This window comes from Mobula hypostoma, chromosome 3 (assembly GCF_963921235.1).
Source record: "Mobula hypostoma chromosome 3, sMobHyp1.1, whole genome shotgun sequence".
In the NCBI taxonomy this organism is placed as follows: domain Eukaryota; kingdom Metazoa; phylum Chordata; class Chondrichthyes; order Myliobatiformes; family Myliobatidae; genus Mobula; species Mobula hypostoma.
In genome coordinates, this window is record NC_086099.1 from 183272834 (window position 1) to 183293336 (window position 20503).

A 20503-nucleotide genomic window follows, 5' to 3' on the forward strand; every position below is an offset into this window, starting at 1 on the left:
TCATGATTTTATTGTCATATTTATCCTTGAATATGCTCCAGACACATATTTGTGACATCAATAAAGTCATCATCTGCTTCAGAACCATGCCCTGCATCAACGTACTTGCTGCCAAATTTACCAACCTTTGCTATTTCTACACGTAACCAACCTACATTACTCATCCCGCCTGCAAGCTTCCTATCTTAATACAAACCAAGGACCATTCACTCTGTCATCCCACACTGACTAACTTCAATTGTTTCACTTCAATTTTTAAATTCAAACATTATCTCCCTACCTCAATACATCTTCTACCACCCCAACAATTTACTGAGGTATGTCCACATCTGGCCTCTTGATCACATCTGAAATTTGTGGCAGGCACTCTCCAGCTGCCAATGCTCTGTGTTCTTTTAATTCCTTATCTTAACTGTTCCATAAGATGCTCCTTACAAGCTACCATTTTCGCCAAGACTTCGGCTATCTCCTAATATCTCCTTCCGTATATCAAAATATTTTTTAATGTCATCTTGGAATTTTTTTAACCTTATTGAAGGGTTTTTGATTTTTCTGGGTGTTATTGTATTATAGCTAATTTTGGGCGGCAGGGTGGAGATACATCTCTACCAGAGGAGGTGCAAGATGCTCCTTCCCTCCGCTAGCCTGCTTGAGTAAGGTGTAACTTTGCCCTCCGATCAGTGTCATGTGAAGCCAAGGGAGCACAGGTGGTGAACGGTCATATGAGTAGCTGGTACACATCACAAGTCCTGGTTTTGCGACCACTGACTCCAGGTAGACAATCTCTGAGTAGCATTGCTAATGGCTGGAGTCACCCACCTTGTAAATGCACTGCCCAGGAGAAGACCATGGCAAACCACTTCTACAGAAAATTTTGCCAAGAACAATCATGGTCAACGACCACAATCGCCCACATCATACAAAGTGGCACACGATGATGATTGTTATTTTAACTATGTTTGCCTTTCATTCACAACTACAAATAACCAGTTTATAAACATTTTTTCCATTAGAATCCATGCTCCCTCTAGACACACTCACAAAGGAATCTTTTATCTCCAAAACACATTATAGAATAACTCTCCTGTCCTTCATTTATTCTGAACTAAAATACATGTTATGATTATGTTGACTACTAGTAAACAAAGGAAATGCCTAGTGACAAAACACAAAATTAGATCAGATTAGATTAGATTAGCTGGAAATAGTAGCATTAGATTAGATTAGAAATGCTGGAAATAGTAGCATTGGGAGAGAAACACTGCATTTGGGGCCCATGATTTGATACCTGCTTCATTAGCGAAATCAAACCCTATAAACCCAAACCGTTTGCAGAATTTCTGGATTTTGCAAGGGTTACCCTGCGTTTCCAGCTCACTTCCACTTTAATTCATTACTCCAGCCCAGTCTGGCCTCTCTGTCATTGACCAACCACATCAAAGAACATCTCACCTTCGGTCTGAGCACACTTCAGCTCTTGAAGCACAACAACAAATACGACAATTTTGAATAACCAGCCATTCTAGTCAGTGACTGAACTGGATTTTCTGGTATAAGAACAACAGTCCTGTGGGCATTTGGCAGGTTTGGCAGCGTTTGGAGAGGATAGGGAGCAGAGTTGGCATTCTAGGTCAACGACCTCACAGTGGGTACATGGGGAAATCTGCAACCTCAGCTATCAGCTTTGTTTCTCTTTCAATATTGCCAGCTCTTTGCTTGTCAGCCCTTGTCCAGTTCTGATGTAGCTCAGGCTTTTTTCTCTTGACAGATGCTGCTTTACGGAGATGAGGAGGAATTTCTTTAGCCAGACAATGGTAAATCTGGAATTCTTTGCCACAGGCAGCATGGAGGCTGAGTCTTTATGTATATTTAATGCAGAGTTTGATAGAGTGTGGATTGGTCAGGGCATGAAGGGATACGGGGAATGAGATTGGGGCTGAAAGGAAGATTGGATCCACCATGATGAAATAGCAGAGCAGACTCAATGGGACAAATGGCCTAATTCTGCTCCTGCGGGGCCTATAAAAAGTATTCACCTCTTCCCCCCCCCCCCAAAGAAGTTCTCATGTTTATTGTTTTACAACATTGAATCACAGTGGATCTAATTTGGCTTTTTTTATTCTGATCGACAGAAAAAGACTCTTTCATGTCAAAGTGAAAACAGATCTCTACAAAATGATCTAATTACAAATATAAAACACAAAATAATTGATTGCACTAGTATTCACCCCCCCCCCTTTAGTATGACACACCAAATCATCACTGGTGCAGCTAATTGGTTTTAGATGTCACGTAATTAGTTAAATGGAGATCTGTTTTTGGATAATAATTGTAAAAATGCAGAGGTATCTGGAAGGCCCAAGTGCTGGTGAGTCAGTATCCTGACAAAAACTACACCAAGATGACAAAAGAACACGGCAAGCAATGCTGCTAAACACAAGTCAGGAGATGGATACAAGAAAGTTTCTAAGTTACTGAATATCTCATAACTGAGTACAGTTAAGTCAGACATCAAGAAATGGAAAGAATATGACACAGCTCTAAATCTGCCTGGAGCAAGCCTTCTTTAAAAACTGCGTGACCGTGCAAGAAGGAGATTAGTGAGGGAGGCCACCAAGAGACCTAGGACTCCCGAGGAATTACAAGCATCAGTAGCTGAGATGGGAGAGACAGCACATGCAACAATTGCTGCCTGGGAGCTTCACCAGTCACAGCTTTATGGGAGAGTGACAAAGAGAAAGCCACTGTTGAAAAAACTCACATGAAATCTCAACTAGGGTTTGCCAGAACACATGTGGGAGATTCTGAAGTCAGCTGGAAGAAGGTTCTATGGTCTGATGAAACCAAAACTGAGCTTTTTGGCCATCAGAATAAACCGCACATCATCAAAGACACACCATCCCTACCGTGAAGCATAGTGGTTGTTGCATCATGCTGTGGGGATGCTTCACTGCAGCAGGCCTGGAAGGCTTGTGAAGGTAGAGGGTAAAATGAATGCAGCAAAATACAGAGAAATCCTGGAGGAGAACCTGATGCAGTCTGCAAGAGAACTGCAGCTTGGGAGATTTGTTTTCTGGCAAGACAATGACCGCAAGCATAAAGCCAAAATTACACAGGAATGGCTTAAAAACAAAGTTAATGTCCTGAATTGGCCAAGTCAGAGTCTAGACCTCAATCCAATGGAAAATTTGTGGCTGGACTTGGAAAGGGCTGTTCACTCATGATCTCCATGCAATCTGACAGAGCTTGAGCAGTTTTGTAAAGAAGAATGGGGAAATATTGCAGTGTTCAGATATTCAAAGCTGATAGAGACTATTCACACAGCCTCAAGGCTGTAATTGCTACCAAAAGTGCATCTACTAAATACTGATTTGGAGAGGATGAATACTTATGCACACAGTTATTTTATGTTTTATATTTATAATTAATATAGATCACTTTGTAGAGATCTGTTTTCACTTTGACACGAAAGTCTTTTTCTGTTGATCAGTGTCAAAAATGCCAAATTAAATCCACTGTGACTCAATGTCGTAAAGCAATAAAGCAATAAAACATGCAAACTTCCAAAGACAGTGAATACTTTTTATAGGCACTGTATTTCTTATGGTATTATGGTCTTAACCTTCCAGGCTTTCCTGACATTCTTCTTTCTTTGGGGTATCCAGCAGTTGCGCTCCGTATTTCATCATTCCAGAATGTACTTCTCTTGTCATCTGTTTATTTACATCTCTTCCAGGAATGTTAGTTGTTCTTTAACTTTCATAATCACTACCACATTCTTTTAGTCAACACTAAACCACATCATCCATCATCTCTTAGTTTGCACTCTCTTTATTCTCCCCATTCAACAGGAATTCTGCAGATGCTGGAAATTCAAGCAACACACATCAAAGTTGCTGGTGAACACAGCAGGCCAGGCAGCATCTCTAGGAAGAGGTGCAGTCGACGTTTCAGGCCAAGACTCTTCCCTCTGAATATACCCCTTCTCCCCATTCCATCACTTTGCAAGTTTAAGCATTCTTGTTCTCTAAGATTTTGCAGTTCGGCTGAAAGGTCACCTCCCTCCACAGATGCTTTCCAGCTTTTTCTGCATTTATTTTGGATTTACAACATCAGCATTTTTTTTCTTTGGCCTAGATAAATACTTTGAATTCAGATGGAGTTCTTTGTCTTCTTTCTCTTCTCCTTTACCCATCTCCTGGGATTGAGGATGACCTGCTTCCAGTATGACTTGGTGGATTCTGAGGTGCTTCAGATAGCCAGTGAGTCCAGGATTGAGACCACAGTCTATGCTAAGGGCAAACCACATGGAGAGCCACTTTCTATGTTTGCATGGTCTCTAAATGAATAATACAGCCTAAATGAGTTTAGCTCATTGAACATGGTAAAAATTCATTTGCAAATTTGGCGAGTTCAAGGAAATCTAATTCTTCACAGGTTTCAGTATTGGCTTGAGCTGAAACAAAATACTTAATAGAAATTTTACAGCTTTTACCCCAGCTTTTGTTAAAACTACAAATCATTTTACACATACTGCTGCCTATCATTTCCTAAAATGCATCAAAAAAATTAAAGTAATCCCATATTTAATCCTTGATCTATGCTAAATTAGTAGGTTTAAAACAGAGGCATTAGCACTTCCAAGTTCAAAGTAAATTGATTATCAAAGTATATATATGTTACCATATGCAACCCTGAGACCAATTTCTTCTTGAACATACTCAGCAAATCCAAGAACCATAATATCATCAATGAAAGACTGCACCCAACAGGGTAGACAAACAACCAATGTGCAAAAGACAACAAACTGAGCAAATACAAAAGAGAAAATAATAATAATAAATAAGCAATAAATAGAGAACATGAGATGAAGAGTCCTTGAAAGTGAGTCCATAGGTTGTGCGAATAGTTCAGTAATGGGGCAAGTGAAGTTGAGTGAAGTTATCCCCTTTGGTTCAAGAGCCTGTTAGTTCAGTGGTAACTACTGCTCCTCAACCTGATAGTGCAAGTCCTGAGACTCCTGTGCATTCTTCCTGATGGCAACAGCAAGAAGAGAGCATGACCTGGGTGTTTTGGGTCCCTGATGATGGACGCTGTTTTCTGTGACAGTGCTCTGTGTAGGTGTGCTCAGTGGTGGGGAGGACTTCAGCCATGATGGCCTGGGCTGCATCCACTGAGTGTGGCAATGGCTTCAGTGTCCATCAACCAGAGAGGGAATATTATGTCCATTCCCCCACTATTTGGTACACCATAAGATAGTGTTTCATGGTGCACAATTAGGCCATTATTAATATGAAACTGGAATACTTTGGTGCATTCTAACATACCATACACATATGCAGCACAAATTACTTATTTTGGGCTCAAGAAGAATTAACCATTCACTGCAAAGTTCAAGGCAGGGTCTAATACTAACAAGCCACGAAGTTAAAGCAGCTTTGAGAATCAAATGGATAAATAGTGTTTGGCCAAAGTGGCAAAACATGGATTCTTAAAGATATTGGGTAGAAAATCTTCTCAGATCACTTGCATTTAATCCACTATTTAATAGCAACTATACAAATCACATGAAAATGACCAAATTTTGAGAGCTGCCACTACTTTGTTCCATCTTAAGTGCCAAGAACATATTTCCTTTCTCAGATGTTAATTACCAACATGGTAAAATGATAATACTATCTTGAGCTTGAACTTTTGTGAGAATGTTGCTAATTCATGTAGTTTCACCCATATCAGCATCAATTCCAGCTGATATTGTAATGAGTATCCTCCTCAGGTTCCACCTCCAACCCCTATTGTGACAACCAGCTTATCTTCCCCAGGGTAATCTTTGAAATATATCGGCAATCCTAGTAACGGCAAAATTATTTTCTATTTTCATCTCTGAACTCCTTTGCCCCAGTCTCATTTGATTCACATTTGATTCCATTTAATGCAAGGATTTCCGACTTCTTCCAATGTCTTGCTCTCCCTGTTCTGTGATCTCCATTACAATACAGAAGTCTTCTAAAATATCACACTTCCTTAAATCCAGACCACCTTATCGTTGTCAAGTAAAATCTCTCTTCCATCAGCAGCCATGCCTTCTACTGGCAAGCTGCAAAGCTCTCGGATTCCCTGTCTAAATCTGCATCCTTCTCACTGTCACACCTCTCTCTTTTGCATCTTCTGAGACCTCCCTATTTGATGAAACTTTTGGACCATCAATCTCAATGCAACCTTACAGGGTTTGTGTGAAAAATGTTCAATTATGCTCTTCCAAGGTACACATAGGAAACTCAGCTATGTTTGGGGTACGACATAAATAAAAGATGTTATAATTGGAGAGAACAGACAAAGAAGCAGGTAAGGAGAAAATGAAAATGAGCTCTGACACCAGGACATAAACTGAAAGTATTTGCCAGGTGAGATATGAATTGATATGGAGCACAAGTGAGGATTAAACCAACAAGCTGTGAGCAGCTGTCACAGAAGGGACTGAGAGCAAACTGTGTAACAAAATAAAGGGGAAGCTCCCGGCAATGAAACAAAATAACTAGGAAAGGTGAAACAGGGAAATATTACTTATTTTTCACTATAACTGCACTTTTGTGAAACGCCACTTTAGTTAGCTCCAGAGATAATATTATTTTGCTGTTTAGTGTACCACTATATTGAATGTTTTGGCAATAATTGAGACATACTGGAGTGTTTCAGCAATGAAACTGATTAGCACTATTAAATCACAAAGGAAATCGGTGTGGGAAGCACAATCTGGCACCTTGCATTGTTTCTGCTCAGTATGAAGAATGGATTTCAGCAATGTGTTACACATGCTGTTAAAGAGTACAAACACTACAAATGTTTTCAATGAAAGGTTAATGGAGAAATTTGGGTGGTTAATAAATAAGTTAAACCAGAGTTTTATAATCTGAAGCAACCCAGTCATGTCCTCAACTCTCACTAATGCATTCTCTATCCCCTTCTCGAACTGGCATTTAATGCACAAGATCATCTTTCACAAGAGTCAACATTTCCACTTACACAGGTACACACACACATACAAAGGAAAAGAATATATACAAAAAGAAACTAAACAAAGTCAATATAAGCACATTCATTGTGGTTTTAATTTTGCTTCTTTTGTCGTTCTTCCTTCCTTTCCCCTTAATAAGTGAAAATACGCTTGTGGTTGAAGTCACTTTCACTGCCTCGCATTGTCCCAATATATTTTACAATTAACGCACTTTACTAAAGAGTTGTCATTGTTGTGATGCAGAAATTAATGTACAAGACACTCCAGAAATAAGCAACGAACAAATAACTTGTTTTGTGCCTTTGGTAAATATTAGCCCAGGAACAAAAGTAATTCCCATTCTCTTCAAAACAGTGCCCACTAAATCTTTCACAGCTGAAAGGGCAGTGGGGGTCTCAATTTAGATTCAGCACCGACTACAGTACAGCGCTGAAGTGTCAGCCTTGGCTACCGTGCTCCAATATTAGGAGAACAACTGGAAGCCGTCACCTTTTGACAGAGGAATGAATGTAATCAAATGAAACACAACTGACGAAGACAAAGAAGAAAAAAAATCAAAAAACAATCATATTATTTTTCATAATGAGTTACTTTATGTATAAGTTGGATATTGTTAATTAAATCATCTTACAATATGCAAAAATATTGAACAAGAGATTCTGCAGATGCTGGAAATCACCTATATTGTAACCTTATCACTTATTCAAGTGACTATATGATGCAAGTAATTATAATAAGAACCCAAAATCTCACCACCTTGTGATACAAGGATCATGTGGCTGTAAATACAGCAAATTCCTAACAAATGAAGGTGCTTCCCAAACAGGCATAATAACTTCAATTAAAAATCAAGTTGGGACTGAGAGGGACTATTAATAACATGTTTTGAAAGAAATTATTTCCAAAATATTGGAAAAAGCCCAAAGGAGGCAAAGAGAGAGAGAGGCACGCACAGAGAGAGGGGGAGGGGAGAGGCGGGAGAGGGGGGTAGGGAGGGTAGTGGGAGGGTAGTGGGGGGGTTGGCAAGGGGGTGGCGGTGCAGGGGCAGCAGCAGGGAGAGCTGTGAGATGAGCAGAAATAGAAATAGACAACATAGTTTTGGATACCCTCACCAGAGGAAACATCCTCTCCACATCCACCTTATCTAATCCTTTCAAAATTTGGTAGGTTTCAGTGAGATCCCCACACATTCTTTTAAATTCTAGTGAATACAGGCCCAAAGCTGCCAGACACTCCTATGTTAACCCCTTAATTCCCATAATTATGCTCGTGAACCTCCTCTGGACTCTCTCCAATGACAATATATCCTTTCTGAGATATGGGTCCCAAAACTGTTGACAAATCTCCAAGTGCAAGTCCATTTTATCATACATGAGCTCCGTTCATCATAACAGCAGGATAGCAGCTTTACTGCTTCAGGAAAGGAACTGTTTTTGGGTCTGGTGGCTCTGGCATGGATTCTGCGTAGTCTCCTCCCAACAGGGTGGGTGGGATCCTTCATGATATTACCCACTCTTTCCAGCACCATCCAAAGTAAATTTATTATCAAAGTGCATATTGAATTGAATTGACTTTATTACTTGCATCCTTCATATACATGAGGAGTAAAAATCTTTACATTACATCTCCATCTAAATGTGCAATTTATAGTAATTTATTATAAATAGTATATACAACAATATAACATAGAAATACAATTGTGTCAGTCTGATGCCCTGGTGGAAGAAACTGTCCCAGAGCCTGTTGGTCCTGGCTTTTATGCTACGGTACTGACCTTGAAAGTGAGTCTATAGGTTGTAGGAACTGTTCAGTGATGGGGAAAGTGAAGTTATTCCCACTGATTCAAGTGCCTAATGGCTGAGGATTTAAAACTGTCCCTGAACCTGGCGGTGTATGTCTTGAGGCTCTTGTACCTTCTTCCTGATGGCAGCAGTGAAAAGAATACATGGTCTGGATGCAGAGGGTCCTTGATGATGGATTCTGCTTTCCTGCAACAGCACTGCGTAGATGTGCTCAATGGTGGGGAGGGCTTTACCCATGGTGGACGAGGCCATATCCAGTACTTCATGTAGACGTATTCGAACAAGGAAGGGCATTGGTGTTTCCATACTAGGCCATGATCCAACCAGTCAAAATACTGTCTACCACACATCTATAGAAGTTTGTCAAAGTTTTAGATGACATGCTGCAAACTTCTAAGCAGAAGGGGGATATTGAGTGACAGACATGACTTTAAGTATGACATCACCTTGTAGCATTAATGACAAAAATCCTCCTGAAGCAGCTCCACTATAAACTCAGTGCTGTTAAGTAAAACCAGTGCTTTGATGTGATTACCCTAAGTAATCCATTTTTCCAAAGCATATTACAATGATCACTGCTGGCCAGAAGACTGCAAGCTTTATGTCTAGTTTGAAGTCTTGATCTTCAAATATTCTTTTCCTCGGGTAACTCAAGACTGTGATTGCCCTTGGGGAATGGTGAATATTATAATCAATGTTGGCCTCATGGAGAGATAGCTCGTTTGAAATGAATCAGTGAAATCATTTAGTATTTTTTTAAAATCTATCAGAAATTCACCTAGTGAATTTATAGTAACTATTTTATGAACTTTAAAGGCACGAGGCATCAGATGACTACGCTGATTGGGAAACTGCATTAAAAGATATGAAAGTGAACAAGCAAAGTCTAATATTTAAAGAATAAATATATAGTTTGCACCCATATAAGAAAGCAAAAACAGGAAAAGTGACTATAAAGAGAAGTTCAAAGAATCATTAGATCAACAGACAAGGCGTATAATGCTACCAAAAAAGCAGTTAAGTCAATGAACTCAAAAGGTGACAACGACATTTATAAGGAAAAGGAAAATATCACAAACAACAGGAATTCTGCAGATGCTGGAAATTCAAGCAACACACATCGAAGTTGCTGGTGAACGCAGCAGGCCAGGCAGCATCTCTAGGAAGAGGTACAGTCCACATTTCAGGCCGAAACCCTTCGTCAGTCTCGGCCTGAAACGTCGACTGTACCTCTTCCTAGAGATGCTGCCTGGCCTGCTGCATTCACCAGCAACTTCGATGTGTGTTGCAGGAAAATATCACACTGGCTTTGCAAGAAACATGAATACAGACTGTAACAGCCTCTTAACACGCAGAAAAGAAATGATCAGTTAAAGTTAATGCTGGTGTCCTATGGATAAAGTAGGGGATAAGAAAATGGTAGAGGAATCTGTTGTGGCGTGGATGAAATCACTGGAGAGACAGGGTTACTGGTAGATACAAAGCAGCTTCTTTATTTGACAAAACAAGGTACAGCAGGCATCATACGGACGGAGACGCTTTCAGTGGAAAGGTCTGCTAGCCCAATGTGGGCTCGATATTTATTTGCTAAATACAAAGGGCAATCCCTATTTACAAAGTATAGACAATGCATAGACAATGCTTTCTCTTGAAGCTACATACAAAACATCACACCTTCTGACTTCATCCATTCCTCCCAATGCCAACATGTCTGGGCTGGAATTCACAGCCTTTAGGAGTGCAAGTTAAATCCACAATACATTTATTTGGTATTTTATGTGCTAACATAGAGAACAATTCATATTTATAAAGTATAGATAGGGCTGTCTTCGAAACTACCTGTAAACTTCACACTTCCGTTCACAGTTTTTAGGAAATGCATTGTTGTGAACTCAATCCACAGTACTTTGTCAAAGAACAGAGGACTGGTGGCCAAAGTCATTTAAGTGTAAGTGAATCATCTACCCAAAAACTCACTCTAACAGAATCAACAGATAAATTATATTCATCTTGATGGAAGACAGAGAAAACATCCTGGAAATAGTACAGAACTCTGTCTACCTACCTGGTGAAGTGCAGCGAGACATTCGAGTTTAAAAAAAAGCAGTGAAAAACAGCTGATGCAGGGTCTCGGCCAGAAATATCGACAATTTCCTGCTCCCTCGAGATTCCGCTCAACCTGTTGGGCTTGACTTTGCCTCTGCGGTCTCTTGTGTCATCATTGGCTTTGCAAGGGCAACTTGAGTGTTGGGGCAAATCAGAGACACAGGAGATTCTGCAGATGCTGGAAATCTCAACCACCACACACAAAGTGCTGGAGGAACTCAGCACATCGGACAGCATCCACAGAGGGCATTAAACAGGCGGCATTGAGCACCGAGATCCTTCATCAGAACTGTGAAGGAAAAGAGCAGAAGCCAGAATAAGAAGGTGGGGGTGGGGGTGGAGAGGGGAAGAAATATAAGCTGGCAGGTGATAGGTGAGACCAGGGAAAAGGGAAAGTAGGTAGAGGTAGGGGAGGAGGGATGATGTTAGAAGCCATTCCCGTGGCACTCTCACCCCATCTCTTCTCCTACACCACCCTCATGACTTGCCTGTCCCCTTCCCCTAGTTCCCCACCTCCTTCCCTTTAATTCTTTCTTCTCTCCCATCAAATTCCTTCTTCTTTGGCATTTCTTATCCACCTTCCACCTTCCCAGTTTCTCACATTACCCTCCCTTCCCACAGCCACTAACCCTCCCCCTCACCTGGTCTCACCTATCACTGGCCAACATGCTCCTTCCTGTCCACCACCTTCCCACCTTGGCTTCCGCCCCCTTCCTCTCCAGTCCTGATGAAGGGTCTCAGCCCAGAACATTAACTATTTACTTCCCTCTATAGATGCTGTCAATCTGCCGGGTTCCTCCAGCAGTTTGTGTGTGGGTCAGGAATGATGTTCACATCCAGCAAATAAAGAAAATGCAGGGACTTTGGAGAAATATTGCAAGTAAAACTAAGATGTAAAATAAAAGCTATTAAGGGAAATGTTCTGGCTTGAAACATGTGGGAATTCTCTGGGGACGACAATACTTCGAAAATAGTAAAACTAAGAAAGGTAAAGTGACATTACTCCAGAAAACTTAACTTTGGTTGGAAGCATTTTGTGGGAAAAATAAAACAGAAAATGAATTGGGTAATTTCGAGTGTAATGTAAGAAACATGGACACAATTTTTGGCCTCCATGTTAAGGAGTGCAAGAGGGAGAGTAAGGTAGAGATGAGATCACAGTTTGAAAGCAGAGTGAGAGCACAGAGTGTTTTTAGAACACATGCATCAAACCCTGCTATGAAATGAACCTATGACTTCAAAGCTGAGCGAAGCTGTTATTTCACAAACAAGAGAAGAGCTGCAGATGCTGGAAATCCAAGCAACACACACACACACATACACAATGCTGGAGGAACTCAGCAAGTCAGTCAGCATCAATGGAAATGAGTACAGTCAACGTTTCTGGCCGAAACGCTTCATCAGGACTGGAGGAAATAAGACACCATCTTTTCTCCAGTCCTGAAGAAGCGTCTCAGCCCAAAATATCGAGTGCACTCTTTTCCACAGATGCTGCCTGACTTGCTGAGTTCCTCCAGCATTGTGTGAGTAACTGGTATTTCCACAGTCTCAGTTGTTGCTGTTTCGTATGGAAGGATTTTTCTCTTCACACTTCTCATTGGTTTTCGTCCAGCCGCTCCTCCTATTGAAAAGTTGGCATCATTCCTGATGAAGTGTAGCCTGGGAGGGGCAGGCGTACGTTGGTCCATTCGGGAGCCAGGGTTGGATCAATATTCATCTGTCATCTCATCCGCAGCCATTCCAGTACGGGTGGCCAAGCTGGTATTGCCTGATGGAGTCCTTGAAGCATGCAAGCCTCCATACAACATTAATCCAGGTGGTGGAGGACAGCCTCAGAAAAAGTGGGCTGCAGGTCTTCAAATAACAACTTAGTAAGCTTTTCTTGCGAAGATCTTTATGGATCAGTATAGCCTGCAAGCTTATTAATGACACAAGTTCAACCTCACTGTTTTTCCTCTTATCAGCTTCAGGGCTGCTTCATTTCTCTTCCTTCAAGCACTAAAATTTTTCTTGAATGTGTAATTCTCAGCTGGTTACTCATAATTGATAAATCTCACTTGTATCTTTCCAAGTTACCACTGCAAGCTCAGTTTCTGGGAACCTGGCCAATGCCATGGGTATTCATTTTACCACATATCAATGCTCCCCATAAGGGCTCAGCGTGCAGACAGCGGAGAGGCTCAAACAAAGACCAGAAACTTAACAGCAGTGAATTTTGGATAGAAAACTAGTTGGAACAGTTGCCATCTCAAACTGCAAAGACAGTTTCCCCCCCTTGTGCAAATAGTATGATTTCAAAATTACCGAAAATTCCTAAGAAATATGAAGCAGATGAATAACTGGAGTTACCTTTTGAAATTCTTCCACTGTTAATACATTTTAAAATGCAATGAATATATCACGGGGAGTAGTTTCTGTTCTGAACTACGAATGAGAAAGTGCTTTAGTCCTGTACCGTTGATACAAAGTTTCTTCAAAGAATTTTATTTGCAAAGTTTTATGCTCTGTTTAAATACATTTGCCATCATTCTGATTGTTACTGCATTAATCCAATAGTTTACCAGTCCTAACTAATGAAAGTAGAATTCAACCAATTTGGAACAGGCAAGTAGCAAGAGCAGTTCGGAGGCTATGAGCACTGCAGCAAGTAATTCATTTCCTAACTCCCCAAAGCCTATTCACCATCTACAAGGCTCAAATCAGGAGTGTGATGGAATATTGTCCAGTTGCCTAGATGAGTGAAGCTTTTATGTTGCTCAAGGAGCTCAACCATCATAAATCCTGCTTCTGTGGCACCTTTTCCAGCACCATTAACTCACTTCACCACCTACACATAGCAGCACCAGTTGTACCAAGAATGCACGACAATAAATCACCAAAATTCCTTACAGAGAACATTCCAAATCCAGTTAGAACGACAAGGACGGCACAACAATGGGCACACAGCCACATGGAGGCGAGACTTCACTTGGAAATATATCACTGTGCCTTCACCAGTGCTGGTTCAAAATCCCGGAACTCCCTCATAACAGCATTGTAGCTACTCCCACACCTCAAGGATTGCCGTTAAAGAAGACCACACACACCACCACCCTCTCAAAGGATTGGCAATTACAGGCTTAGTCAGGCTTAGTACATCCCTTGAATGATTAAAACTGAAAGTTAGACCACACAATTATTCATTATTTCAAAGTCAGTTAATAGTTTCACCTCATTTAATTCAGCCAAATTAAAAGCATCAATATTGATGTTCTTGCAGTTTTTTTTTAATCTTTTAATGATTATCCTTTGATGCTCCACAAATCACTTATTCAGTTTTTTTAAAAATCTGCCTAATTATTTTCTGTTGGTCCTTGTTGCCCCGAAGTTTTGACTAAAAGCAAGACATCAAACATTGTGTGCAGGACTACTGAAATAGATTAAATAGTTGAGAAATATGGAGCGAGAAAGAACTAAATGCACAAATCAAGACTGGAAACTAAATAGTTCCAGATGAAAATGAAACTACCTTAAATAAAAGGCACCAAAAACGGATTTTTGTTTCCTGATTTAAAAATGAGTAGTGTAGTAGATAAATGTCTTGCACTTCTCTTCACAAATGAACTGAAATTGAAATCAAAGTAGTTTCACAAGAAAACAATGCTCATGTGAAAATTTAAGGTGATCAGTTATATGGTAAACGTACAGTATTCTAACTTTTTTTGCACACTGCATCAAACAATTCACAGCTTAACTGGAAAACAACTAATTTCATTCCACAAGGAAAACAATTTGTCCAGTCTTACAAGACAATTAACTTCTTTAATCAATAAGAGATCTGTCTTATTCAATGATAAGATTGTACAGTGTTCTTTACCATCAGTGTATAACCTTTCCATTTCAAAGCTGATAATTAAATAAGGTTAGTGGTGGGTAAATGAGAGATCAACTTATACGCCACCATTTACAGTACTTTCCTGCAAGAACTGCATGGAACTATTGGGTAAATTAGACAATGCATTTCTTTCCAACCCAGTTATCAGAGAGAAGAAAATTATTTACAGAGTTCTGGGAAGAGATAATTGAAAGATAAATTAATTAAAAATAAGAAAACAAAAGAAATTGATCTAACATAACACAGTTTTAAATAAGCTTGATGAGGGTTACTGATGTAAAATAAGATGGAAGCCCTTTAACATCAAATCATTTTGTTATATGATATGTGGATTTCAATTCATAGTGATAATCTTTTCTCTGGTTGTTCCGGTCTGATAGTGTGAGTTGATTAGTTTCAATTAACAGCCACGGGCCTAAAAAAAATTGATCTAACTTAGCACGTACAATTTTAAATAAGCTCGATGAGGGTTACTGATGTAAAATAAGATGGTAGCCTTTTAACATATCATTTTGTTATATGATTTGTGCATTTCAATTCATAGTGATAATCTGTTCTCTGGTTATTTCAATCTGATAGTGTGAGTTGGTTAGTTTCAGTTAATTGCCACAGGCTTAAATCAATCTCTACACAAAATAAATGTGCAGCAAATAGTTCTCTCATGGTTTCAAATACATAGCACAGGAATATTTGCTCCAAATGTGGCACGTTTCAATCCTAGAACTGATTTATACTAAGTTAATATCAATGATAACATCATTTCAATTGATAGAAAAATAACCAAATGAAAAAAACTGAAGGGAAGAAATTCAATTTGCATTTACAGCTCATCTTTGAACATAAATGGGAGAAATGGAATTTTAAATACATGACTTCTGAGCCAACAAATGATTGGGAATTGCTGCACCAGAGACCAGAGGCACGCTTACCTGACTTTGCAGTTCACTCTGTTGCTTCAAACGGAGGTTTTCTGGCGTATCAGCAACTATGGTGAATTGCTGCTTTGGGTAATGGCTGAAACAATAAGACAGAGTAGCAATCAAAAACTAATAAAATATTTTATGCACAAAAAGAATATGTGCGTCATTTTTGCAGAATTATATTATGCCGTGAACTTAAGGTACTTATTGGCCAGATGGGGCTTCAATATACCAGCTGCTCTGTCAGCACTGGTCTACAACCTAGCAATCTAATCTTGAAGAGGACTGGGGCTGCTGCTCTGAAGCATCCCAAAGCCCAATGACAAGGCCCTGAACAGTACCTAGGCTTCAAATGATGTACTGTAGAAACCCCTCCTGCAAAACTACATTGACAGATTTGTGAGCTGACAGACGTGTGCCTTGTTAGTTGTCAAAGAGAAACATTCAAAACCAAAATAGAAGTAAAAGACTTTTTTCATTGAAAATCAAAAGTTAATTTTTAAAAATTTCAACATCTTTCAAAAAAGTAAAAAAGAACTTATCTTTTTACCTGTCTTCCCCACAGATTTCCAAACATCTTTGAAATCTGCACCCATTAAAAATGAATGAAATGCATTTTCAGATATCTGAAATAGAACAGAAAATTCTGGAAGTGCTCTGCAAGCCTGGCAGCTTATATGGAAGGAGAAACAGAATCAATGTTTCAGTTTGATGACTCCTCATAAAGAGGGTGAGAAATAAGATACTTTAAAGTTGCAAAGAGCATAGGGCAATGATGGAAAGGACAAAACAAATATCTCTGATGGTGACAGGACAAAGGATTCCAATCCTCACAGAACCACTGAGATGATGGAAAGACGGAAAATAAATAGAGGGACATAAAAACAAATAAATATAGGACAGCTGAAATCAAGAGGAAAATGTTGAAAATGCCAAGCGCATTGTGCAGAGCCTGTAAAGAGGAAAAAAAAGTGAGTTACAATTATAGATTGATAATCTCATGGCAAAATTGGTCTGTTTTGAGATAGGGGATGAAGTGCTGTTCCATGTTGGATGATGCAGGAGGCTCAGGTGGGCATGAAAGTAAGAATTAAAGTTAAGGGCCACCTTTGCAAACTTGACACCACTGAACTGCAAAGCAGCCTCCCAACCTGCAAAGGCATCCCGAAGGAGTAGACCACATCAAGGACACCAAACCTGGAACACTGGGTTAGAAGTGCAAATGATTTGCAACTTCATCTTGTTTTGGTTCTTTGGTTCCAATAAATCCCAATGCAAGCTTCAGCAACAGCTCCTCATCTCTCATTAGTGTACACTGCAGCCTCTGAGACTCAATATCAGTTCAATAATACATGTGACTTTATTTTTCCAGAACTGGTCAGTTCTGATGTAAGGTTATCCCTTTATCATAGTAACCAGGTTTACACTGCCTGTGGTGCCACAATTTTCTAGCATTTGTTCCTTGAACTATCTAGCTTCTGTACCAACCTAAACAACTCTAATTGCTACAGCAAGACCAACACCACTTTATGCTACAATGGACTTTCTTGAAGCATAAATGACTGAAAGGGCAACAAAAACAAATAACCCAGGGGCTCACTAACGGTTGTTTCTCATTCAAATCACAAAGAGAGAATCTGCGGATGCTGGAAATCCAAGCAACAGACACAAAATGCTGGAGGAACTCAGCAGGCCAGGCAGCATCTATGGAAAAATACACAGTCAACGTTTCAGGCCGAAACATTTCAGGCAGGACTGGAGAACAACAGATGGGAAGTAGATTTAAAAGGTGGGGGGGGGGGGGTGGAAGAGAGAAACAAGGTGATAGGTGAAACCAGGAGAGGGAGGGATGAGGTGCTGCCGGTGTGGCCTCCTGTATATCAGTGAGACCCGACACAGAGTAGGAGACTATTTCGCCTAGCACCTACACTCTGTCCGCCAGAAGATGCAGCATCTCTCGGTGGCCACCCATTTTAATTCTACTTCCCATTCCCATTCTGATGTCAATCCACAGCCTCCTCTACTGTTGCGATAAGGCCAGGTGGGAGAAACAGCACCTTATGTTCTGTCTGGGTAGCCTCCAACCTGATGGCATGAACACCGATTTTTCAAACTTCCGATAATGCTCCTCCCCACCTTCACTAGTCCCCATCCCCTTTTCCTTCTCTCACCCCATCTCCTTGCCAGCTCATTGCCTCTTGGTGCTCCTCCCGCCCGCCCCTTTTCTTTCTTCCATGGCTTTCTGTCACCACCTATCAGACTGCCCCTTCTCCAGTCCCGTATCTTTCACCGATTGACTTCCAAGCTACTCACTTCATCCCTCCCCCTGCTGGTTTCTCCTATCATATTGTTTCTCTCTTCCCTCTCCACCTTTCAAATCTACTCATCTACGTCCACTGTACTTTTTTTTCCCCATAGACGCCGCCCAGGCTGCTGAGTTCCTTCATGAGTAGATTTGAAAGGTGGGGTGTTGCTTGTCTCCATTCAACAACATTTTTAAAAAACCTGATCATTTACTTACTCACAATTGCCCCTATCCCATTTCTCCACAGCGGTAGTGCATAAACTGGATCACATGGCACATTTCATTAAACACAACTTATTCATAAATCAAGTTACTTAAGAGCAAGATAAGCCAAGTGATTACTCCTGGGTGAAATGGTGCATTATAGGACAAAGACCAGGAACTTCTGTCTGCTCGATATGTAGGCATTTGTTACAGAGTCGCAGTGTTATAGATCAATAGTGCACAGAAGCAGACCACTTGGCCCATCCAGACTGTGACAAACTATAATTCTGCCTCATCCCATTGACCGTACTTGGGCCTCACCCCTCTTATCGACGTACTTATCCAAATTTATCTTAAACGTTAAAATGAAACCCACACCCATCATTTCCTCTGGCAGCTCATAACCGCACTCTCACCACCCCGAGTGAAGAAAGTCCCCCTCAAATTCTGCTTCATCATTTAATCTTTCACCCTTAGCTTATGACCTCTGGTTCTAATTCCTTTTTCCCCCGAATCTGATTCAGATTCATCACATATACCGTACATTGAAACACAGAGTGAAATTCATTGCTTGCAATAACAACCAGACGTGCAGGGGGCAGCCTGCAGTGTGGCTACACATACCAGCGCCAACGTAGAACACCCATACTATTCAGCAGCACAACACAAGCAGTGACAACACCAACAACAAAACAAACCCCTTCCTCATCTCAACAAACCTCTTCCTCAACAACCCATTCACAAACACAGACTGTCATCTAACTTCAAGTCAGGGCACCTCCAGGCCTCTAGTACTTTGCACCGTACTCTCAGGGGGCTTCCACACTTCAGTCCCGTGCCTGGACATGCAGAAGTAGAGTCTCTGACCTCCAGAGGAGCCAGTCCTGATCTTCAGGCCTCTACTTCCGGGCTCAGACTCGCCGACTTTGCACTTCAAGCCCCGGACTTTTACCTCCAGACTTGCCGAGGACTGGACTTCGGCCTTCAGCTTTGCCCTCCGGATGCCGCGGTCTGAACTTTAATCTCCAGACTTCGCCAAATTCTGGGCATCAACCCAAGGACTCGATCAGAGTTACAGTAAAGCAGTCACCCCGAAATTGCAGGAGGCGAGTAGCTGGGTGACTGTCAGGAGAAATGGAAACATGAACAGGCAGTTAACACAGTGCACCCCTGTGGCCATTCCCCTCAATAATAAGTATACCGTTTTGGATACTGTTGTGGGGGATGACCTCCCAGGGGAATGCCACGGAGACCGGGTTACCGACACTGAGCACATGTCCGTGGTGAAGAGGAGAAAGAGGGAGAAGAGGGGAGCAGTAGTGATATGGGACTCAATAGTCAGGGGAACAGCCAAGAGATTCTGTGGATGTGAACGGGACACCCAGATGGTATGTTGCCTCCCAAGTGCCAGGGACATGTCAGATCCTGTCGACAGCATTTTGGAGGGGGAAGAAAAGCAGCCAGATGCCTTGGTACATATCGGTACCAATGATATAGAGAGGACAAGCAAAGAGGTCCTGAAGAGAGAATTTAGCGAGCTAGGCAGAAAGATGAGAAACAGAACCTCCAGGGTAGTAATTTTTGTATTGCTGTCAGCGCCACATGTCAGTGAGGTTAGAACAGGATGATTTGGCAGATAAATGGGTGGTTGAGAAACTGATTCAAGGGGCATGGCTTCAGTTTTTTGGATCTTTGGGATCTCTTCTGGGAGAGGTATGACCTGTTCAAAAGTGATGGGTTGCACCTGAACCCAAGGGGGACCAATATTCTCGCGGGCAGGTTTGTTAGAGCTGTTGGGCAGAGTTTAAACTAATTTGGCAGGGGAGTGGGAACCAGAGTGAAGGGACACAGGATAGGACAGTTGGTATAAAAGCAATGATAGCGTGCAGTCAGACTGTCAGGAAGGGCAGGCAGATGATGGGACTTAGTTGCAGCCAACAGGCTGACTATCAGTGCATTAGGGATGCAGAATCAAAAAGGGTAGCAAATACAGTACTTAAAGTGTTATATCTCAATGCACAGAGAATAAGAAATAAGGTGGATGATCTTGTTGCACTATTACAGATTGTCAGGTATGATGTTGTAGCCATCACTGAACCATGGCTGAAGGATGGTTGTAGTCAGGAGCTGAATGTCCAAGATTACATGTTGTATCGGAGGGATAGGAAGGTAGGCAGAGGGGGTGGCGTGGCTCTGCTGGTAAAGAATGGCATCATATCGGTAGAAAGATGTGACGTAGGATCAGAAGATGTCGAATCCTTGCGGGTTGGGTTAAAA

General features: G+C 41.1%; 1 protein-coding gene across 2 annotated transcripts in view; it reads right to left on the reverse strand.

The window, feature by feature from the left end:
- nebl (nebulette) overlaps positions 1–20503 on the reverse strand; it is a 309089-nt gene that overhangs the window by 147427 nt on the left and 141159 nt on the right. For both annotated transcript variants that reach the window (XM_063044221.1, XM_063044220.1), the window contains exon 3: positions 15727–15811. In XM_063044221.1, the coding sequence (XP_062900291.1) occupies positions 15727–15811 (85 nt within the window). The remainder of the gene's footprint in view (positions 1–15726; positions 15812–20503) is intronic.